The 24,695-nt window shown below is 36.6% G+C and overlaps 1 protein-coding gene across 1 annotated transcript in view; it reads right to left on the reverse strand.

Moving 5' to 3' along the window:
* Positions 1-1,997: 1,997 nt before the first annotated feature.
* The window catches only part of LOC122491813 (TCDD inducible poly(ADP-ribose) polymerase), a 29,044-nt gene continuing 6,346 nt past the window's right edge, over positions 1,998-24,695 (reverse strand). Inside the window, exons 3-6 of the mRNA XM_043595051.1 lie at positions 10,303-10,471; positions 8,826-8,986; positions 3,427-3,705; positions 1,998-2,744 (exon numbers count right to left, since the gene is read on the reverse strand). Coding sequence (XP_043450986.1) covers positions 2,297-2,744; positions 3,427-3,705; positions 8,826-8,986; positions 10,303-10,471 — 1,057 coding nt within the window. The 3' untranslated portion in view covers positions 1,998-2,296. The remainder of the gene's footprint in view (positions 2,745-3,426; positions 3,706-8,825; positions 8,987-10,302; positions 10,472-24,695) is intronic.

Here is a 24,695-nt window from a genome sequence, read left to right on the forward strand (position 1 = left end):
TTGTGTGACATTGGAATATTTCAAGGAGCTTGCAGCTTCTCCTTGGAAATCTTAACCACAGGATAAATTAAGTTGGCTGAGGGGACCCTGAGTGGCTCACTCGGTTGACCATCTGACTCTTGGTTTTGTCTCAGGTCATGATCTCATGGTTTGTGAGTTTGAGCCCTGCTTCAGGCTCTGGGTGGACAGCCTCTGATAGTGCAAAGCCTGCTTGGGAGTCTCCCTGACTCTCCCCTGTGCATGAGACATGTGTGCATGCTTTCTCAAAATAAATAAACTTAAAAAAACTTTTTTAATCAAGTTGGCTAAAAGCTAAGGTGCTTGACAGCTGACAAGATTTCTATATTCCTCTTCATATTATTTCCTTCAGCACCTGTTGATGGGGAACAACCTGCCCATATTTTTCACTACAGCTGTTTGCTGATATATAGCTGTTTCCCTTTTCCTCAAATATTTACCTGCAAAATAAAATATTCACTCTTCTCTTGTCACTTACAGTTGACTCCTAGCTAACAGAGTTTCTGCTGATTCCTAGAGCACCAAAGTTTAAGTAGCAGGTTCTGGTTGGGTCTGTTCATTTAGTGAATCACACATTCATTCAACCAATCAACCAGCATTTACAGATCATCCACTATGTGCTGAATTCGGTCACCTTAAATGGAACCAAAACAACAACAAAAAGTTTTAAAGAATTACCAGAACTTTTATTTTTGCTTAGTTTTATTAAAAAAATAAATATGTCATAAAGCTTTATTTTCCTTTAAGGAGAAAAAAAGGAACAAGTTTCATAAAATCAAAGAAGCAATGGTAAGGTGTCTTAACTTGAAAAAGATTGGGAATCACTGGTTTACAAGTTATAATTGAATGAAAGAACAACTGTAACAGCCAGTTGGCTGTTTCATGCCAATGGCAGCAAACAACAAGATCAACTAGGGCAAAATAAATAATTGTGTGGAAGCCCTGATAAGTGCTTAAACAGACCGATTCACTGAGACATCAGTATAGATATATCTTGTTTTAAACAACACAGGAGTTCCTGAAAAGTTTTGTGTAAATGAAATAACCACAAACAGACTAGGAGAGCTTGGTATCTGAAAGAATTCCATGGTGAATTCTTTTGTGAACAACCACTTCCACCAATCCAGGTATTTGCTTTGCTAAAGGCAAAGTATACCTGGCTGCTAACTCTCTGAAGTGAGGCATTAGCATACGCGCCTAACGTCGCTCCAGCTGGGCCAGTGGCACAATTTCCCAGTTTGTGTTTCTATTAAGTAGTGTAAAGTACAGAGTCAGCCAGGGAACCCGGCTGCATCTGGCAGAGCAGGCACAGGGGTGGGATAACCACCTTTAACATCATTTCCAAGCCAATAAATACTTTTGAGAGTCTACTTTGTGCAAAGCACAGTCATAAACCTTATCAATTCAGTTATAGATGTAACTTCCCTTCTCTAAAACCTTCAGTCAGGGCCTAGGTCTGGAACTCTAAAATAAAGTAATACTATTAATCCTCAGGACTGGCTTTAACCAAACTAGCTGCCCAACTCCTTCAGATTGGGGTAGATGATAATGGAAGAGACTGAGTTTTCTAAGGCTGAAGTTTAACAACACAATAATCATGTTTTATATAACCAGTTAGTGAAAAATTTTGCTGGTGACAAAAATTTTTCAAATGGTTTCTTTTTTTCACTTGATGGCAAACTCTGGAGAACAATTAAAGTCGTCGCTCTCTGGCCGGGCGATACATTTCAGTTCTGCTGATAGAAAATAAAAATTTCTTTCCACCCACCAGAATTTCGTGAACTTATCCCACACCACAGGTGATGCTTTGGACAGGGAAGAAGTGTGGTAGTACCAGCTCCAGTCAGTTTTATCATTATAAATAAATAGAATCCTCACCTTGCTCACAGCCTCCATTTCATTTGGCCAAACTTCTACCAGGCTTAAGTCACATTTAATTAGTTAGGCTGTTCAGTTTCTTTCTTTTTTGTTTTTTTTTAAATGCTCCTAATACCATTGCTGCCTATATGTACAAGTGTGAATAAAAAGAGAATGCAATCTTTAGTCTTTTCCACACTGAGTACACTAACAACAATTAGTAAATAATTAAAGAATAAGTGGTCATTTTAAAACTTGTGTTTTTCTTTAAAAAATTTTCACTTTCTAGCACTTAAAAAAAGGGGTCTTAAAAGTGCCCTATTAATGTCCAATGCTGTTCCCACTCTGTCCTACCCATCCAAAACCTGCTACAAACGCTGGATTGAGTTCAGATCAAATAACTTAACCGTACCAAGATTTTTCAAATGGAAACAGTGTTACTGACTTCTTCATATTGGATAACAAAATAAGGGTAACTCTGATCATCATTAAAAATGACAAAAATCTGAGGCTCAAAGAAATTATCCACACAAGAGTCATACAGGTCGCTGGTGACACTGCCAGGATTGACAGGAGGGGGCCGTCTCATGCCATGACTGCCCATCGTGTATCTGCCAGTTAGCACTTTGGCCAGAAACATGAAATGGACTCCTTTGGACGACTTCTTAGAAAAGTTATGAGAGTAGCTTGCCTTCTTTGCAAAGTAACTGCCTTGTCCAAACATTGTAGCATGCTTTCCACAGACTCGAGGGTCAAAGTTGTGCTTGCAGATTCCATCTACCACATCCTGGGATGTTCCATGAAATAAATGTCTCTCATTTATTATTCTGTCACGGCCAAACATTTTCCTGTTCATATATTCCTTTTTCCTAATGCAAACAGTGGGCAGGGGATTCAGAAAAAGGAAGGTACATATCAATTTAATAGGCAAGACATAGTCATAAACTTCTCTTTATGGTTTCAATGGGGAGGAAGTGTTAAAGTAGTTTTCAAGGGCACAATGTCATCAACGATCGTATTAAAAGTGTACACTTATCTTTTCCACTGCAGACAAGAAAAGCCCTTTCATTTTTTTTCCCCAACACCTGTTCACTTGCTTTCTCTTCCATTTCAAATCTAGCTCACAGACTTACCTTCTCAGGATGGCTTCTTTGTCTAATTCCACTAACCTGAGGGTCTCTTAATTCCGAGATTCCTCAAATCTGCATGTATTCTTTTTGTACCACATTTGTTATTTGAGAGGCAGCACAGTCAGGTGATTAAGAGCAAAGCCTCTGGTGTTAGACTGCCGGGGTTCAAACTCTAGCACATATCTTATTAGCTGTATAACATGTGGGAAGTTACTGAACTTTTATATGACTCAGTTTCCTCTCTGTAAAATGTACACTGCAACAATCCTACTTATAGGTCGGTTTGAGGAGTATATGCGAGTTAATATATGAAAAAATACGAACATATTAGGTTTTGTGAAAGTCTTTACTATTATGTTCTGCATTTGTCATTAGCTACATTAAGAAAAGTTCTCTTGAACTTTTCATACTGCTGACTCACCTTTTATATTTCTCCCAAAGAAACTGGTTTTGGACTCTCAATATTTGCAAAATTCTATATTTAAACTCAGGCACAGTCTTATGAAAAAGATTATAAATGATTCGATAACTTTTGTCCTCTGCAGAAACAGGCACTTGGATGAAGTCCTGAGATGGATGCATATAAACCCAAGTTTCAGGGTAAAAGTTTGCTGAGGTGACCCCATCTGGGCAGATAATCTGTGATGAGGAGGTTGCTTCAAGAGGTGGAGGAGCCTGTGTGGGAACACCACCAAGTGTCCTAGAAGGGAGAGGAAGGAATGTCAATGTAAAACATTCAGAGATAAGCACATCTCACATTACAGTGCTCTATAGCAATATCTAATAATTTGTATAGCTTAAATGCTTATTCAAAAAACAATATAGAAAATGCTATGTATTAAAGAAAAAAAACTTAGAGTAACACTGCCTGTATACAGATAACCTATTATTAGCTTCTTCCTGGTCTCCTCCTGGTGGAGAAAACTCTGGAATGTACTGCTACAAGGCAAGCAAGCAAGAGCCAATTTATAAATATCTTTACTTTCTGAATCTTGGACTCCTCTTTTGCCTATACACTTAAAGAAACTGTTTCAAGGGAACGACAATTTATATGCATTGTTCAAACTTTGCTGTACTAAGCAAAAATGTGCCATTACTAAAGGCTATGTAGGTGGGGGGAGCAGAATAACGGGGAGACAAAGTAAGGCAGGCAGGGGAAGATGACATAAGATATTAAAAATAAAAAAGCTTATACTCTTTGTGTAGAAACAAACAAAAATCAATGGAGTAGGCACTGAAAGCTGACATTTGGCTTTTGCTTCATTTTTCAATATCCCATAACAAGAAAACCATCAACTCTATTCAAATTTTATAGCTTTAGGTGTGCTTAAGATTGAGCTAATTATCTTTAAGCTCTAGACACCAGAATGCATATTCTTGAACCTTTAACAATTCAGGTCTTTACATTTCGAAAGATATGCTTAGATAAGTAGCAGCTTGATGGTTACTTATTCCTGCCCAATTAAATGCTTAAATTTAAGTTATATTTTTTTGGCCATTTTCAAAACAGAGGAAAAGGGAAGAATCAGAGGGATAGGAAATCCTGGCCCTGAGACCCAGATTCAGGGTCAGGGTATTATAACACTCATCAGCACAGTGTGGTCACAAGGAAGCAGTGAGTGTGCCAAACGGATTAAGAAACTAAAATTTTCAAAAGAGCTTTGTGACACAGAGGTTACAACTCTGAATGAACATGCAAATAGTCTCCAAGAGCATATATTACCATCACCCTCCTCATAATCACAGCCACCTTACAGTAATAAGCACATCCTATGGACAGGCTTTTTACACACAGTATCACTACCCTACAAGATGGCTTGGTTATCCATACTTTTCAAATAAAGATCCTGCTAGCATAATAGCAAAGAACAGAGACAGGATTTGAACCCAGGCCTATCTATCATAGTTTATAGATGCAGCATTCTCTACTTCTATAAACTTCACAATTCATATACATACATATATAGATATATAGATACAGATATAGATATATAGATACATAGATATAGATATAATTTCTCCCCTAAGGCTTGAAAGTGATGGATGTATACCATGGTTGCAACTCAGGTTTGCCTGACTCCCACCACCACCACCACACCACACAGTTTTTTGACTTTTAAGAGATGGCTTGTTAAAAAGCTAAAAGCTACAGAAGCACAACTGCCTCCTCTAACACCCGTCCCCTTCAAGTCACTGTACCTACAACTTATTATGCCTGAAAGTCCCTGTGAGACACAGAGAAGGTCTGGATAGAGCCAGGGCTTACAGAATCCCTAGGTGCTTTTAAGTTCGGGGGTCAACTTAAAGGGGCACTGGTTGTTCCAATCTTCATGGCAGAGGCACAATAGTTCTTGTCCTCTGGAGCATTTTCATAAATCCCTGACAGATTCCTCCAGAGCCTTCATTCACTGGCACATTCTTCTGAAGAGAGGCCCCACTGCTTTAATCAGATTCTGAAAGGTCTGTAACTCCTTAAAAAGCCATCACTACTCTGGAGAAAGGAAACATAGAGTATAAGCTCCTTATTTTTAGCTGTTCCCTCTATTCCTGCTCTACAAAGAGAGTAAGTTCCAGCCTACCAGGTTTTCCAGTATTATTAGGGATTGAAGTTACCAAAAGAGGTTTCTGAGTTGAGGAAGGAAGGGAAGATTCTCCCAAACCACTCTGCCCAAAATAGGTTTTAGGCTGCTGTCACAGCTGTACTGAAAACCTGGCACTGACCATAGAAGACTCACATACTTAAAGATGAGCCTGTGTAAATAAATCCTAGCCATCCTAAAACATTAAATTAGATTTTATCATCCATTCCTACCTACAGATGCTTACTTTTAACAAGCCAACATCCCAATTAGGTTGAAACATAAAAATGCAGATAGACAGTTGTCTGATGGACTTCTATACTCCAGTTGCTATAGGTTAGAAATACATATTCCAAGCACAGTTACAAACGTGGCTTTATTTTCTAGGGATGTCGAGTTCATATTTAGCTCACGAGTATTCCAATGACATACTGCGTGCTTCACAGTGCTGTACCAGGCAAAGTTGAAGGGTATAGAATTTATCCTTCAGGACCTCTGAAGAATGGATTTTCAGAATCCAAGGTCATCTTTCACACTCTCTTTCACTCCCCTTGCCACTTCAAAAGATGTTTCCTAACCCGCTTTTAATGATGACGTAAATATTAATTTATTTTATCCTTTTTGAGGAGTAGTCAAAGAAACTCTATCAGGCTTTCCCATGACCATGCGGTGACTGCACCGGATAGATGTCTTTTCAGCTGAAATGAACTCCTAAACCTCTAAATCTGAGATTTGTTTGCTTATGCTGCCTCGCTCAAGTATTCCAATAATATTAAAAGAATAAGCTCCTTCTTATCAGCCTCATTAAAAAGCAGCAAGCACAAGAAAAAAAAATATGTTCTTTGTAACTATGAGGTGATGGATGTTAACTAACCCTGATTGTGGTAATCATTTTTGCAATATATATGTATGTTAAGTCATTATGCTATATACCTTAAACTTAAAAGGACAGAGGTGTATGCCAGTTACAGCTCAATAAAACTGAAGGGAATAAAAAGCACCCCCAGGGAAATTCTCATTTATAAAGAGCCAAATTTGCAGGAAATTCATAGATTAAGTCTTCTCTCCCCACCTCTCTTATTCTGGCATTCCCAATTCTTAGGCATCTCTGATTCACTGAGAACTGTAGCCTTTTTGACACCTATGTTTTAATTTAACTGTCTGTATTTTACTTAAAAACAAAACTTTCTTCCTGGCTAATAAGATTAAAATTGTGGTCTCTCTCACATCTATTTTTGCAGTCTGCCTTTTAAAAAATTTTTTTTATTTGAGAGAGAGAGAAAGGGAGTGGGGGAGCATGGCAGAGGGAGAGAGAGAGAATCACAAGCAGTTTTCACACACAGCACAGAGCCTGGCATGGGGCTGATTCCAAGGATCCTGGGGTCGTGACCTGAGCCAAAAATCAAGAGTCGGAAGCTCAACTTACTGAAGCACCTATGCATCCCTGCAGTCTGCTTTTTGAAACTAATCGGCCTCTATTTTCTTCCCACTAGGCCAGTCTAAGTGCCCCACAGCTCCAGACTCTAGGGCAGACAGGAACTGAAGGGCTGCATTTACCGATTCCACTCTGATGAACTTGCTGCTGCTTTGCTCTTTTCTCACTCAAGTGTCTACATAATCTCTTTGATTTGCTAAGCTCTTACTTTATACCTGATTATCACTGTTCCAGACAAGAAGACTAAAATAGGAAATTTTAAAAAGGAAAAAGAAGAAAAAATAGAGTGAATTTCTTTGTTCTCTTATTAAGCCTATGTTATAAATAGTAAGGTGCCAAATTTGTGACGTTTATAGTTCGTACTTTTACAAAGTAAGCCTAAGTTTAAAAAGAAAGGGGGAAGGGTTATTCTACAATTACTTGTTTTAGGATTGAAACAAATCATGTTCAAATCATGTTCTGTAAACCCCCCCCCCAACAATGCAGTACTCGGGTGAGCATTCTTACTCTCACTCAGAAGCTACATCTTGCTTGATTGGCTCAGCATGCCAAGCTGCTGGTCCCACTAATGAGTTCTACCGTCTCACTAGGAGGACAATATGTTCCTAACTACCGGACGCTGACACTATCTCCAGCTGTGCTAGTGAAATCACAGAAATGGCATTTTTATTAGATTCTAAAAAAAAAAAAAAAAAAAAGAAAAGAAACCTACAAGGTAAAATAATTCACACTTGGACTAGAAAGAAAGCACACATTTACCCCAAGCCAATATGCATTTCTAAAATCAGCATTACTAAAAATTGCTTTTGGATACTGAGCATTTCAGGGATTTTTATTCATTTGTATTTTTTTTTTTTTGCATTTTGTTTTTAATGTTCCCTTTGCAATCTCATAATTAGAATCATTAAGATTCTGTCATAATCTGGGAAAAACAGTTTGAGACTGAAATTAAAAAAAAAAAACTAGTAAGAATATAAAAACAGCATCTCTAAGATTGGTAGAAGAGAAAAACCAGTATTACGCTAGGCTTCCCCAGTCCATAAAACCAAGTAAACCTAGTATCATTTTAAAAGTCGGGTTCTAAATATGGTATATCTGACGAGAGTACATAACGATTTCCCTAGAGTTACTAACTTTCAAAGATGGCTATGCTATTGGTAACATGCTCCACCTTTTTGGCATCTATGGAGATGTGCCAGTGGGCTATTTAGAGGTGGGGAAAAAGAAATGGCACTTGGGAAAATGGAAGAAGAGCTCACCTATAATTCAGAAGGATGAGTTCAGTCTCAACCTAGAAATAGGACAGGTAATTTTAGTGAGTGTTACAGGAAGGTGGGCCTTACCTAGCACATGAGAATGCAAATTATTTGAAAAGGATTCTTCCCAAGAAAATTCACTCAAGGAAGAATGGGAGAAAGCAACCTTGGAGGATTCTCCCTACTTGTCCTGGCAGTTTACCTGGACTAGGAAGTAGTCCCATTACATGGAAAGACATCATCAGGAAACTCAGTCTTCACAAATGCAAACTGCCTCATTCCAGATATAATTACTTTTAATTGTGTAAAAATGTTACTTCTATTTGCTTTTCAGTTCAAAAAACCAATTGGATAATCACTCTTTTAGTGAGGTTAATTGTAGCTTATCTGAATGCTACTCTTTAAAGACTTAAACCCACTGAATAACTCAAAATTTCACATTCTCGAAGTAATAACCACGTTAGTCTCTTAAAATCTTTTACTCTTTGGCATTCAGTTGTACATTTACATAAAATAAGAGTAAAGATTAGGCATTCCACTGGACACTTACTGTAAATATGGAAGCAGTATAAAACAGGAGCGGAAGAGGGGTCTCCTTTTTATTTCTCTCCTGAAGAATGAGTTGTGGAGGATGTAGTGGTTGTTCCACATCATAAATCTGACCTCTTTCAGACCCCTAGAGTTGGCTTCTTCAATCAATCGAATAACAGACTGGAGCAGAAAACAGAAGGTAAAGAAAAAAAAAGTTAGAAAAAAGCAATCACTATGAAATATGAAAAATGTTACTAGAAAGGCAAAAATAGCTAACCTTGCTGTTAACATCAGTAAAGTTTCAATAAAGTACCGGCGGTCAAATTAATTCCCTTTACACACAGGATTTTTGGGGAGGGAATAGGGGGCAAAGATGCAGAATAGAAAGACGCTCTCTCCTCAGAAGATCACAGTCCAACATAGGAAACATTGAGGCCCAGGGAACTACTCTATTCTAGTTTGAGGCCTTAACAATGTCCTAGAGATTTTTTTGTTTATATTTCTTACGGGAATTTTCAGAAGAGGATTAAAGATGATAGTGTATACAGTTCAAATAAACTAGTTAAGTTCTAAACCCAAGAAATCTTTCAGAGGAAAAACACAGGGACAGCCCAAGTATTCTGAGAACACATTTTAAAGAGCTTCTTATTCTCCATGGAAGGTATCAGATACTAGTGACTACTTAAGAGAGTCTCAGAAATTTTAATTCCATTGTGTATTATTAAGCAATTAACATATTAGGTAGTTTTCTTTTGTTATTGCCTTAAAAAATAAAACCTAAGGGTAAAGAAATCAGTTCTCCCTTTTTGTAATGCTGGAAATGAATTTAATCAAATTAAATAAGTCAGATCTTTGGAATGTGAAGTTAATCTCTAAAGCCCATTTCATCATTTTTAAAACTGACTCAGAAGTCTCATTCAGAGGCAAAGTAAAGCCACCATCATTTTGAAAACCTTACTTTGTGATTGATGAGCTATTCTTACCATCTCAGACTAAGGACGCATATGCCAGAATTTTAAATGACTGATTTGCCTGACCACAGCTAAATAAACATTGTCAAGTATTTCTTACAGGGGCTTAAGAGTGCTGGTTTCCCGTCAGACTTCCGAAATGCTAAGTGTAACACATGATCCAATGACCACGAGCCCAGGAGCTAGAAATAGCCAGACTTACACCAGTGCTCATCTCATTAAAATTATTCCAAAAAGGCACTGAGTTTGAGTACTTACCAATATAACTACTTGGTCTCTATAGTATAAGATATTGGGGAAAACATTTTACCTCTTTGATAATAGTGGTTTGTATTTACGTATTCCAGAAGATTAATGGAAAGAAATACATCTTCAGAAAAGCAAGACAGAATAATGTTACTTGTATCAATAACACTCAATTTTACATCAATAAGCTCTTTGATACTGTTGTAAAGGAAGAAAGAAAGGACACTGAAAGGCAAAAAAATTTTTAATGTACTTTTTGGAAAAAGAACCTATAAATACCTCAGGATACTCTCTCCATCCAAAGTGGTCCCTACAGAAGAACTTCCAGACTGTGTGATAAATGGAGTTTACATTGCTAGAGGGTGGTGTGGACAGCCTTCGTAGTTGGTCAAATTCAGTTGTTTCATACACATTCATGGCATTCAAATCTGCCCAAAATTCTTGTCCTCTAAAAAGAACCCCCCCAAAAAGAACTGTTAATACATTGGCAAAATAGAAATGTCTAAACATCTCATCAAACATTAAAAATATGTAGTAGAGCATGTTGTAGAATTTTCAAAACTTGTCTTATTTGGAGTAAAAGGATATTATTGGTTTCCTCATTTTCTACATGCTTTCTCTTAACAAGACCAAAAGTTCCAGGCCATGGAGTTATGGTAGGACTGCTGCTATCCCACAGTCACTGACCTAAACCAATCAACATAATCCCACCCTCCCTACAGTGGGAAGAACTAAACCCTGGTCTCAGACAATCAGGGGGTCAGTTTTAAGATGAAGCTGACATAAAAAGCCGGAAGTGAAACAAAAGAAACTTCTGTTGAAGGCTGCCCTTTTTTCAGAGGCATCAGTTTACCTAAGCCAATACAGGAATATATAATATTGCCTGATGAAAGACAGGAAAGGGGTACCTGGGTGGCTCAATTGATTAAGCATCCAGCTCTTGATTTTGGCTCAAGTCATGATCTCACAGTTTGGGCTGACAGCACAGAGCTCGCTTTAGATTCTCTCTCTCTCATTCTCTCTCTCATTCTCTCTCTCTCTCTCTCTCTCTCTCTCTCTCTCTCTCTCTCTCTCTCTCCCTCTCCCTCTCCCTCTCCCTCTCCCTCTCCCTCTCTGCCCCCTACCCCACTTGCTCTCTCTTTCTCAAAATAAACAAATAAAACTTAAAAAAAAAAGACAGGAAAAAAAAGGAAAAAATAAAAAGACCCCAGATGAGACCAGCATTGCTATTCTACCCAATATCAATACTATCTTTTATCCTGAAGGGAAAAAGAAAAGTTGGTATAACATGAAGAGAAAAACAGTTTGGATTACTATTAAGTTTAGTTATAAGAATATTTTTGTCATTTTGTTATCTGGTCTGCTGCTGCTGAATCAGCACTTGATAAATATCTCAGTACTGTCAGGAGGAAATCTCACTGTATGAATCAAGATCATTTAAGAATTATAATGGATGGTCTCATTAAAACATTTGTCCTTTTTTAATGAAACTTCCTCTAGTGTTTGAAGCATTTGAACAATTATTTTAAGGAACCAGAAAAATATTCATTGTATTGTTCTCTCTTTTTGTATGTTTCAAATTGTTCCTAAGAAAACATGAAAAATAAAATATATCCTAAAGTAACATCATAGGTATCAGCAGAGTGACCAAGTTTCTAAACACATTCCTTCATTTTTCTACCCTTTCCACAACAGATTTCTAAATGGATGCCTCTAACTCACAGGATACTCCAGATCCAGTAGCACTCACAATGACTACTAGTTCATGTGAAATCCAGGTGTCTGAACAAATATTCCCATTAATTAACTAATTTCCTTGCCATAAATTAGGATTTTGAAAACTATTAATTTTGACCTATGGGTTTTGTTGATTAGTACAACACTTTCCAAATTCTGCTCTTGGAACACTTGCTTCAAGGACTGTGAATGGGTATTCCCCGTAAAAAGCATTCTGTGGTCAAATGCTGGGAAAAAAACTCAGTTACACAAGGCCAAACAATTTACTTACTACAGCCATTCCTCAGTCCCTTTTGTATGCTAAGGTAAATACTCAAGTACCATGATGAGGGCTATAAAGTATCCTTCCAAACCTATGACAGTGCTCTAGCTTTTTTTTCATTAATACCTAATAACATATCTCGATAACACCCCTGGCAAACGTCAGGGCAAGAAAATCTATTTCCCACCCTTCATCTTAGTGTTCATAATTTTTGAAACAGGTTCTATTTGAAAACAAAACAAAACAAAAACTAAGTCATCTATCCAACTAATGGTGCCACGAAGCACATAACTTGTAAAAAGCAGTATGTTTCTTTAGAAAGAGGAAAAGACAGAAAGAAAGAAACAGGTGAAAGAAAGAAAGAAAGACCTAAATAGTAGGATATGATCTTAAAAGGAACATTTATATTTAAAAGTTTTATTTATTTTGAGAGAGAGGAGAGGAACATATTCTTTTAATTAAGTGTAAAATGGGAATAAAACAATAAAATGTAGTTTAAAATTACATTTGGACATTTCTTTGTTTAAAATTATTTATGTTAAATAAGGATATTTAAGTCAAAAGGAAAAGTTGTTTCTGGAAAATTCTTAAAAAAAAAAAGAAACATTGAAAACTGCAACTCCTATACCTAATTAAACTTCACATCAAATTGCTTTAAACAATTTTCACTTAATTTTAGGAGAGTCTGATTTCATTGAGCAGAGAAATAATAACCTGTTTCTCCCTCTTAACATAGTTTCCAGTACATAAACAGATTTTCTCCACTTTAAGTTTATCTCCCAGTAACTGTTTCCAATTATGAGTTAAATCCTCAGTATTTTAAGGAATTCTTAGAACAGGCCACCTGGATAGCTCAGCTGGTTAAGCATCTGACTCTTGATTTCCGCTCAGGTCATGATCTCACGGCTGTGAGACAGAGCTCCACGTCTGGCTCTGCACTGAGCGCAGAGCCTACTTAGGATTCTCTCTTCCTCTTTGTCTGTCCCTTCCAGGCTTACACTCTCTCAAAATAAGTAAATTAAAAAAAAAAAAAAAAGGAATTCTTAGAACAGCAGTTATTATGTTAATATGCATTATAAACAGCCAATGCTTTTTGCTGTTCAAGTACCAGATTTTATTCTGGACATCACTCTAGCAATTTCTGTTTAAGCTTGTATTATTAAGACTTCATAGATAATGATTTGCATGAGAAAGACATCTAAAACTGCAGCTTTTGCCACATCCTCTGTGCATTTCAGTCCATTGGGCATTATGAAATTTCTATGACAAATCCTAATTTACTACAATCAACTGTTCTTTGGATTGATGTATCAAAGTACTGTTTTAGCTCTATTTGATTTTCAATATGCTTTTCTAGACTTTGCAGAGACAAAACAACAAATTTGAAAAACATTAAATTATCTTTTTATAAGATTAATTTTACCACCTGCTCTCCCTTAAACAGGGAATGCTTCAAAAATCCAAAGCCAAGAGTTTCTTTTCTCCTCCATCTGCATCAGTAGAAAATGCATGCAGTACAGATGCCAAATTTTCAACATACACCACTTTTCCTTATCAAACCATTGTTTCCTATTATGAGAAAGCAGTTATGAGTCATGTATGTGTGATAATAGTGATGGTGGGCTGTATTAGGCAATACACAAAGAATTAAACAGATGTAGTTCCTGGCTTCTAGGGGCTTCAAGAGAGAAATAACTAACAAAACATAAAACCAAAGAGTCGGTACATCTGCCTATCCAAACTTATCAGTGGCAAATACATCCTGGGAATGAGAGGACAAAGAGTAGGCATGCAGCATGATGGGAGAGGAGGTAACTGGTGTCCAGGAATGGCAGCATTCATTATGGGACATAAGGCAGTTACTGGTGCTCAGGAATGGAAAAAGGTCAGGAAAAATTAAGAGGCTCTACTGCACCAATCCAAGATAGCTTTCTTGAAGAGAAAGAATTTTAGGAACAGTTAAATAATAGGAAATAATGCCAGTAAGAAAAAGGTTGTGTGGAAGAACAAGAAAAGAGTTCTTCAAGCACTGTGCTTTCTGCAAGACTGCAGACAGGGAAGGACAGGAGCAGTGCAAATAGGTGGAAATGGAAATCTTTCAAACAGGGGTACATAACAGATGAGGGAATGTGAACCAGGATATAATAGGCAATGTGAGAGATGTCAGGCCATGAACTGAGGAAGCCCAGAGTCTCAGAGCCTCAAATAAGAGTGCAAATTTAGAGTATTGAGCAGATGGTGATAAAGGGTCAAAGCAGTAAATACAGGATGTGAGAAGACTGAGCAAGAGAGACAATGCTAGAGATTCAGAGGTAGAGAGAGGCTTTGTAAAAGCAGAGTGAAAAATCCTGGCAGCTGAAAACCCTGTCTGGCCTAAGGGCATCCCCACTGAGGGACAGCCAGAAAAGATTGAGTATGGGAGATAGCCACCGTGCAGGATTTAAATTTGGCTAAATACATCATGTGGGTAACTCAATCAGTACTGACTTACCCAAGATATAACCCTATCTGATGAAATCGGGAACAAAAATCTTGTAAAAAGATTGATGATTTTTCTACAAAGGGAAGAATGAATTTGAACTACTGAAGTATTAACAATTCTGTTTCCACGTGCTTCACCAATAAACACAACACCACACATACCATTGTAAGAATCCAGATACAAAACTAATTTAAAATTTTGACAAGAACACCCATTCTCATAATTTAGATGCTTTATAAAATCGTTTTCCTCCTACTCAACAAATATCTCAACATACCAATTAGATAACAAATATTGGAGAATGTTGTCTTATGTATAGAGCACCAACACCCACACTAAGTCAGAAAGAATGCCCCACAGTGTATAGTCTTCTATGTATACTGCAAATACAAAAAAAAAAAAAAAAAGTAAACAGGGCCTATGATGTAAATGATAATAAACAGAGCTGTAATGAAAACCAAAACTATTTTGTAAAACGTTCCTGAACAAAATAGAAATTAGTAAGAACATGACGTTTGTTAGATAAATAGTTCTTGGGATTATGCATTTGGAAGCTCAGTAAAGAATATAACTGTTTCAGATAATTTCTCTGTATTTACAAATTGTTTGAAACCAAGAAAAGAAATGCGACAAAAACAAAAACATCTTCAGTAGACATATTAACCACTGGGCTCTGTGCTGGGGATAAGATGAAGAAAGGTTAGTGTCAGTAAGAAGAGAGAAGCAAACCCAGTGGTACAGTGTGAAGTGTGGCACAATGGTGCTCTGAGTACCAGAGGCAGAGGGCCTACCTCTGCTGGAAAAAGGGTCAGGAAAGGGGATCATGGGGGTATTCTAGAATAGATGAAATGGGAGCCAAGTCTGGCTGGTCATCAAGCAAGACAATGGGAGGCAAGACATCACATGCAGAGTGACTGACATGTGTAGAAGCCAACCAAACAAGGCACGAGAGACCCAAGGGCGTGCAGTACATACAGTTCATGTGGGAGGTCAGGGTTTATGTGCGTGTGAGAGGGATGATAAGAGATAAGACTGGACTGGATAGTTTGGCTGGGCTAGATAATGAAGAGCTTTGTATACTGGGTTAAGAGGTCAGGACTTGATTCTGTGGGCAATAGGACTCACTGGTGGATTTTTAACAAAGTTCAGACTTGCCTTTTTTAAAAAGCCACTGCAACAGTGGTGGTATGAAGGACTGATTTGTTTATCTTTGGTAGGGGAGGGTGGGGAAGGGTGAGGGGGAAGGGTGGAGACAGGCACTTACTTGCTAAATACTTATTAGCATGTTTATTATTAATATTTATTATTCTATGCTTAACCACCTGTAACTACTAGAACTGCACGTGAGACAAACGATGACTGAGAACGAAGGAGGCAACAATAGGGGTGATTTGAGAGGTATTTAAGAGTTAGACTCTAACTACATAAAATAAGATTACATGTGAGGCTGAAGGGAACGTAGAGTCTAGGATGTGTCTCAAGTTTCTGATCTAGACGACTGGATAAGGTGCCATTACATGAGACAGGAATTGCAGGAGGTAGAACACATTTAAGTGGGAAGATGATGCAAATAAAATATAGAACTCAGATTTTAGTAAAGGTCAATTAAAAATGAGTTTTCTGGGCCTACTCAGTACAGTTTTAATCAGATGGGTTAGATTTCCAAAATTTGGCTTCTATCCTCTAAGCATTAACTGGTTTCTACAAGGATAAACCTATGATCCCAAACTAACACTTGCCCTAATCAGTTAACTAGACACACTTAATAGGTCCTCTAATAATTTTATTACTATGAGGTAGTCTTCTGCTACAGACTTGAGACAGGCATGATAGATGCGACGTGTTTGTTGCTGCTGAAGAAATTTCACAGACACACAAAATATAGTTGACTTTTGATACCTGGCTTTGCTGTTTCCAGGACTCATTTAGCAATGCTGGAATATTTAGAAGCTTGCATATCCCTTCAAATATGTTACAAGGTGATGAGAATCAAAGCCATGGCATATATAATACCAACATATTATGTGATAGTGGTGTAGTTATTAAACTTCAGAGGACTATGCATTCTAACTTTATGCTTCGGAAACATAGTAAACCATCATTTATTCTGTTACTAATTAAGATTTTTGCTAACACTGACTCAAATAAATAACACAGAGTTACTGAGGAAATAAAAATTATCCATAAATTCTTACATACATACCAACATCTTTCAATATTTACCAGAGGTTAGAATTCTATACTTAACTTCTACACTATAACATGGGTCTTGGTAACAAACTGGATTTTCCCCCCTTATATCCAGGAGTAGCTACAGGCACAGACATATCTACAAATCAAAATTGGAAGTTTATATTATGATGCATACGACCCTCAGTAGTTATGGGCAGGCTAAGAATCAAATGTTGACAATTCAATCTATCCACTTCTAAGGAGACCCTCACCTCATCAAGACAGGATTGCTGAGGCTTAGCTCACTCCGTAAAACAATTAACATCAAACTTGGGTCATGGATTTATCTTATGGTTGTAAGTACTTCAAATGATTTTTGGGTAAAAATATCCTCACTTTAAGATGATTCACAATGAGTTTGTGGGAATCAATTTTTAAAAAGGTGATCATTGTAAAGCAAAATCCTGACTGTATGTGCTGCTCCCTTGTTACCTCCTGAGATATCTTGGAAGCAGGTGAATGAGATGGCACAAAATTAGTGAATGGATGCTGTCTAGAATCACTCTGATCTGTGTGCTTAAATCTGATTTACAAATTGTTAGACATCTACCTATAGTCTTAAAGTCATTCTAGAATGAACACACTGAAATAAAAATGAGAGGATAAATAAGAGGAGAAAAAAGGCAGGGAGGTAGATTTCCTACATGAAAGAATACTATTTTTAAGCTTTCGGAATTCTGTATTCTCCAAAAGTAGGTGGGTAACTAAACAAACACATAACACAGTTTATTCTCAAAAACCTTCGTACTAAGACACATGAGTACACCTAACTGTTTCCTAAACCTTTAAAAAATACCATAGACCCCTGTGCCCTATGCAACCACTAAAAGCAAATTACAATATTCACTTGAGGAAAAGAACTTACTAAAGTAAGTTTTTTGCTTGTTTTTATTACAAAACTACTAGATCAAAGGAAAGAACACAAAAGAACTTTCTAATAAGACGTGGATAAGCCTAAAATCTTTCATAAATAAAATTACACTTATGAGATCAGAAGATCTCACTGCTATCTATTTACAGAGACATGGGATTAAATTTTACACTCTGAAGACATCAGAAATGTCATACAGCCTTAACTTTTATCCAAGTTCAGTCACATGTCCTGAGGCTCCTAGAAGGTAACTTAAGGGAGACATACTTGTCAACCATGGCCTGAAGAGGAAATGAAACTTAATTTCTATAAGAACAGCTGGGATAGACAGCATATAACAGACTTTTTTTTTTTTAATGTGTATCATATCGTACACTGCCTTAAATTATGAAGTTATGGCTTTTAATGAAGAGGAGTAAATATCCCATTTGTTAAGTGAAATATTTTTAAAACTGTGAAGTTTCTATCTTATCTCAAAGTAGACAATAAAAATTGTTTGCCATGTACTCAAGGCACAATACTGATTAATTTTATGGATATAGAATTTGACAGCATTGAAAGGGGGCTGAAATATATTTGTTTATATAACTTTTCTACTTAATTACAAAATCAACTGTATGTAAGTGCTAAAATTGCTTTAAAAATTACTTTCAAATAACCTCAAACAATTCAGAACTCATTTACACGTAAATGAAATAATTATAAAAATTATAAAATATATCCTCTAATAACCACCAGTAAGATACAATCTATTAGCTTAATTTATAGATTGACTTTTAAAATTACAAATTCCTTTAAAAAAGGTTTTTATTCAGAATTTTCTCAATTTAGCCTTGTCTTTTTGCCTGGTTAGTGCAGATTAACTGATAAATGAGCAAATTAAAAATATACACTTTGATGGCTTATTATGAGAGGTCTCAAGACTAGAGATTTGAATGTATGCAATCTAACCATATAGAGAATTCATCACTTCCTGAGTTTTTTAAAGCAAATTTCTCAAAGGGGGGAAAACAAAAGACTCCCTACAGAAAACATATTAAGAGATACTTTTTTAATTATCTAAGTTTCATAAACTATGATCACAAAACCTTTCAAAAGGATCTTTAATCAGTAACTTTTTCGAGGGGAGAGGGATTCTACAAAACCAAGCTTCTCTGATAGATTCAATTTTATCAATAGACAGCCTAAATTATTTTCTGATGTGTGGCAGCATTTGGACAATCGAAACATCAGAAAGTAAGCAAACAAAGTTCCTTCTGTTTCACATATTCTACCCCCATTCAAGGAGGTCTTTCTTTTATTACCTCAGAAAGCAAATCTAGTATTTCTGCTGCATTTATTTTTATTCTCTCAATGCCTGGAAGTGAAAGAGCGAAGCCAGGTGACAGTCAGAAACCAAAAACCAACCGCAACAGGAAATATTTAGAGTATTTTGTACCATTTGCCCTCTCCACGCCCTGATCAGCTGCAGGAGCTGTGAAGATCACAGGGTGCAGGCAAGATTCTGAAAGCACACACACTACTACAAGCAAAATCACCCTTGGGCCCCTACCGCTGCCGTTCTTGCCCTGACTATTCAGTGCTGGTAAAAATTTCAAGCAAAGAAGGTCACCTAAACTCTATGGCTATATGTCAAATGAGAAGAGGCAGTTTAAAAATCTCTGAATCCAAAAAGGAAAGAAGGTAACGTAACAAAGAGAAATTCCTGTAAGTATGGCCCAAACATATTTTCCAGTCATAAGAGAAGTGCTATGTTCAAGTAAGACTATTCACAAACCCTTCCTTTTGCCCAGAAGCAATAGTGCCCAAATAAAGGACATCCATTTGCATAAAGAATACAAATTTCCTGAACTCTTTCTCAAATAACTTAGTCATGGGAGATTCTAATACACTCCTGACACATTTTGTGGCACACATACTGGCAAATCACTGGTTTCTGTAGAATGTGAAAGGGAACAGTCATTAGCATTCTCACTGTCATAAGAGCTTACCCTTTCATCGTGATGACCATGCAAAGGTTCTTTACTGGCCAAGTGGGTGTTGCCAGTAAGTAAACAGCACATAGGAGAGAGAAAGATCAAGGAGACAGACACATTTCGTTGTGTGGACACAGCAAATAGGAATGCTTAGTTAACTCCCTTCTACGCTTGTCTTAGCAACAGGTTAGGTCAGCAATAGGTTAGGTCAGCAAGGAAAATTTTAAGTTTCACAATTAAAAGTGTTAATATCATCAACTTCTAAAATTTAACTTAGTGATCACAGAATTGGTTATAGTTAGCACAAGACTGCTATATTGTAATTATGCACAAATCAAATATAAACCTTATTTATAAACTACCAAGTTGAATGGAATTTATTTTACATAAAATCCTTTTTTTTCCCCCTGCCAGACTTCAGGATGTATTTCAGAACTTACCCATTGCCATTTTAAATTCCCCTATTAACAAGGAATTTATATTAGAATTTCAAGGCTTTTAGTTCATGTATCAGGGACTGGGCTGGATTAGGTTTAACACTTACAGGGATATTTTTTTAATGTTTAATTTTGGGAGAGAGACAGAGAAAGAGAGAGACAGAGCACAGGCAGGGGAGTAGCAGAGAGAGAGAGAGGGACACACAGAACCCAAAGCAGGCTCCAGGCTCTGAGCTGTCATCACAGAGCCCAATGCGAGGCTCGAACTCATGAACTGTGAGATCATGACCTGAGCCTAAGTCAACAGCAGTCAGTGGCTTAACAGACTGAGCCACCCAGGTGACCCCTTTTTTTTTTTAATTTTTTTTTTTAACTTACAGGGATTTTAAATAGAGGCAAGTCTGTGCATAATAATTCCTAGACTCTAGAAAGCAATACCATAGATAACCTATAAATATAATACATCTGATTTTGTTAAAAAAGTTCCTCATACCTAAAAGGTACTTGTTTGCTCCTAGAAATGGTGAACTTTAGAACATAAGTATTTTATTCCTTTATACAGTTTGTGTTTATGGTGTCACAAAGTTCAGTTCAACCCAAGATCTTAAGCTATTACCTAAAAATTTCAAACCCAGAATGAAACAGAACATGGCTCAACCCTCAGCACTCTTGTGTCTTCCAAAGATACAAAATCACTCATGTTCACTTCACTTTAGTTTAAAACTCCCAGATATATTTTAAAAGAGAAATCCAGCTGCTTTTATGAAGGGAATTTCTTGCAAAACTTAACAGTATCCAATTACCAGAACCAGCCTTATAAAGTTGTGCCAGAATAATCAAAAATCATCTTATAGCTCCAAGTATGTTTTTTCCTTTGTAAAAATATACACATGTACTTAAGTTTTCCTTCCACAAAAAAGGCAAGTGCAACTCTCAAACAGGACACCAGTAATTATTAAGGGTTGCCGATCTAGATTAAGAGGACATCAGGTACAAACTTAAGTGTGATCAAAATTATTACAATCAGATAAAGGATGCGGAATCTGGTGGTCTCAAATCAAAGGATAAGAAATAAAAGATGTCATAGGAAAACAGTCATAATCTCAAATGGCTGGATTTTAGTAGCATCTCTTGAGTAGCCAAGTTTTGTACGGGCTCCATACTGTTTCACCCTTTAGAAAGAGCCCCCAAGCCTAATATAAAACTAAGGATCACTTAGATCAGAGATGCACAGACAAAATTTATGAATTTACTTGCTTCATAGTAGAATGCAAATCCAGAATCCAGAAATTCTAGTGTAAAAGTAAGAAAGAGATACAGGAACATAGCAGACTTCATCAAATTGCAGCTTTTTCATGTCCACATATGCAGAATGAAGCCTTAAATGTTGAATGGACCATTATTTTTTCCCACTTATTTATAATAAAAAATAAAAGCTTTAGAGTCAATGCAAGAAAATGCATACTATATCATGCCAGATAACCTTATAAGCTATTTTCTTCAACTGTCTGATTTAAAAGTTATACATCTTTGGCTTTAGCAAGGTTCATTTTCATTACCATAAATACTTCAGGAACAGACTGACCCCAACCTGCAGCCAGGTGACAGCTGCTTCAAAAAGTCTAATCTGCTTATTGACAAAAAAAACAGAAAGGAAATAAATGGATGATTGCTATTGATTCCCATGATAGCTCTACACAGACCCAGTAACTCCTCTGGATTAGTATAGACAGAAGCCAATTAGTTTTATTTCATATGTAAATAGAGCATAAAGAGGTACAAAAAATAATTCACTGGATTGCTTTATCCTAAAGCAGAAGGCACACATTTTGAAAGTCACTTCAAACACAGTTCTTGCTTATGGAGCTCTCTCTTTCTCTTAGGCAGGAATTTTTAAAATAAATTCAAACTCATCCAGCTGTGTATATTCAAGAAATACCAAAAAGTCACAAGGCACAGTAAGTTTCAGCTGTTCTCCTCTCTCCAGTGTTATCAATAACACATAATGAGTTAGTTCCTATATCATCACAGCTGTGCAGGCCAGAGCTAACTTGGCTAAATTAACTATTCTAGTATAGTTCAGTCAGGAGCTTGCTCTACTTTAGATAATGCACTCTTCAAGTCAAATAAAAAATAGGAGCATATGCTCTCTACTATCATTAATATGCAGTCCTCTCTGTCTTCTTTCACAGAGTTCCTGGGAAATCATCTAATGGTATTGTCCCTTGGCCAGATTAAAGAAAAACACAAAAAACTCCTAAGAGCAATCACAATCACTCAAAACTAAGGCTATAACAACACTCTATGCTTAAACCATAACTAGTAAAACTCCCTCTCGTATCAATAAGCCTTAATTCCAAAAGAGGAGAAAACAACATTGGCCTCTGAGAAAAATTAACCATGGAGTCAGGGTTTGCAATTTTCTTCTTCACCCTCCCCCTTTCAGGAAATTCAGAATTCGAAATAATCACTGGTCATATTTTCATGTACAGATTACCTCCAAAATATATTCTGCAGAGTGCCTTTTCTTTATGGGTGATAATAACTGGAAGACTATTCTGTATTCTGGCACACTTTAAAATGAATGTAAAATGAAAAACAATGGTGATCTCAGTTGCTAAAGGGAGATTTGCACATCCTCCACAATTTCAATTATCCACAACAGTATTCCACACAGTTTGTAAAGCTCTTTCAAAATTGCTTAGTCCTGCCATTTAGTATCATTTTCTACTAAGGATGAGTGCCTAAGCTGTCAGAGACTATGTTTTCTTAATCTAAAACACAACATTCAATGTTGTTTTCTTAACTGTGTATTTGGAATCTGGAAATTCTCCAAAGCCCATCCCGTGTACAAAAGAAGCCTTGGCATCTAAATATGGGGAGTTCATACATACAACTACTTTCAGTTGATGTCAGCAATAAACATCTAGAGATATATAAAAGCAGAGTGAAAAAGCGAAGTGGGATTGTATCATAATTTGGGATAAAGACAAAACTCGAAAAGAATAATTAAAATAATTTCACTATAATAAACCAAGTAAGCATTTACTATTGAAATCCTCTTTTTAAAACATTTTTAGCATCTAGACATCTTGACTAAAGAGCTGGAAGAGACCTGTGAACTTATCTGGCTCAACTTCCTTTCCAATTTCATTCTTGAGAATAAAATAAATACTGTACATCTAATTTGGATTAAATTAGATGTTAAATCCAATCCATTTGCAAAACAAAGAATTTCATCTGCAGTTTTGAGGCTACAAACTTTTGTCTCTGCTAGAGACCCAGAACTATGAACTCTTCCCAAGTTCCATACGTACAATGAAGTATCTCACGGATATAGCATATAATAATGATCTACCAAGTCGTATAAACTGCTGAAAATAAGTGGGAAAAACAACTGCCATTCATTGTTTCTGCATCCGAAGACTGCTAGGCCAGACTTGGACATATACACAGCTGAACACACACTTCCTGGTTATGTGCAATCTGTACAGATAGACCAGCTTTACAGGCCTGACCACAGAGATTAATAGCTTTAGCCAAATAATGTGGTAACCATGTGAACCTGGGCTGCTCCAGCTTGTTTGTGAATCTCTCAGCAAGGCTCAACATGCCGTTATCTGCATCTTGTTGCCAGGAAACACAACATCGCTTCGGAATACAAGGAAAACCAGGTTGCAATGACCACAGGTCAACTTCCCAAAAGCCTGATTTTTGACACTTAGCTATCTACAATCTTATATTTCTTACTGTTGTCTATGGAGAACTTCACTTTACTAGTAATTAACTGTTAATACTTTTTTGCTATTTTTATCAGAGCAGGACCACTTACTACCATTAACAATGTAGCAGCAGAATTAGTAATTACAATAATTCACTGACACTTTTGCTCTTAACTGTCAAATAAATATTAGTTTACTTCATTAAAACAGATTTGGAAATCAAGCACTCACTGCAACTACTTTGTAAATTACCCAACACTGTATGCCTATAGGCCTATAGCTTTATCTAATTTTTCGGCCAAGTAATTTTACCAGAGAATAAAATACCTGATCTAAGAGAGTTCTTGGATTTTCTGAGATCAAAATACCTGTCTTGCTTTGCGCATGGTAACAGAATGTAATGCGTTGGACAATAGTCCTGCTAGTTTCTTCCTGACCAATTCAAACAGATAGAAACTTAATGTACCAAGATGCTGAAGTACTCAGCAGACTGGAAATTTGCTTCATAAGAGTGAAGTGGGAGGCCACTGTTCTGCACTTTTGCAATCTGGAGATGGAAGGATTACAGTGGCTTTGAGAATATGTAAAATTAATTACCCTTGACATACCAATTAGAATTGCTAGCTGATGGGCAACAGAGATTTTGGACAATACCTTATTAAAAAAAGATTTTTAAGATAAAATAGAAAACATTTTTCTCTCTTCCAATGCTGGCTTAAAAAAAAAAAAAGAAGAAAGTTAAATGTACTTAGCTTTATTGTAGGATCTAAGAATTTTGCTACCCAAGCAAGATAGAATCTTGAAAACCTAGTATTAATAAATGTATTGTCTTGATAACATCTTGATTTTCCTGATCAGGAAAGCTACATTCTTAGTATTATCTTACTTTTATCCCAAGGGGCTTCTATATAACAATGCCTTAAACTTGGGCCTTATATTGTTTCTCATTTTAT

This window comes from Prionailurus bengalensis, chromosome C2 (genome assembly GCF_016509475.1).
Source record: "Prionailurus bengalensis isolate Pbe53 chromosome C2, Fcat_Pben_1.1_paternal_pri, whole genome shotgun sequence".
Lineage (NCBI taxonomy): Eukaryota > Metazoa > Chordata > Mammalia > Carnivora > Felidae > Prionailurus > Prionailurus bengalensis.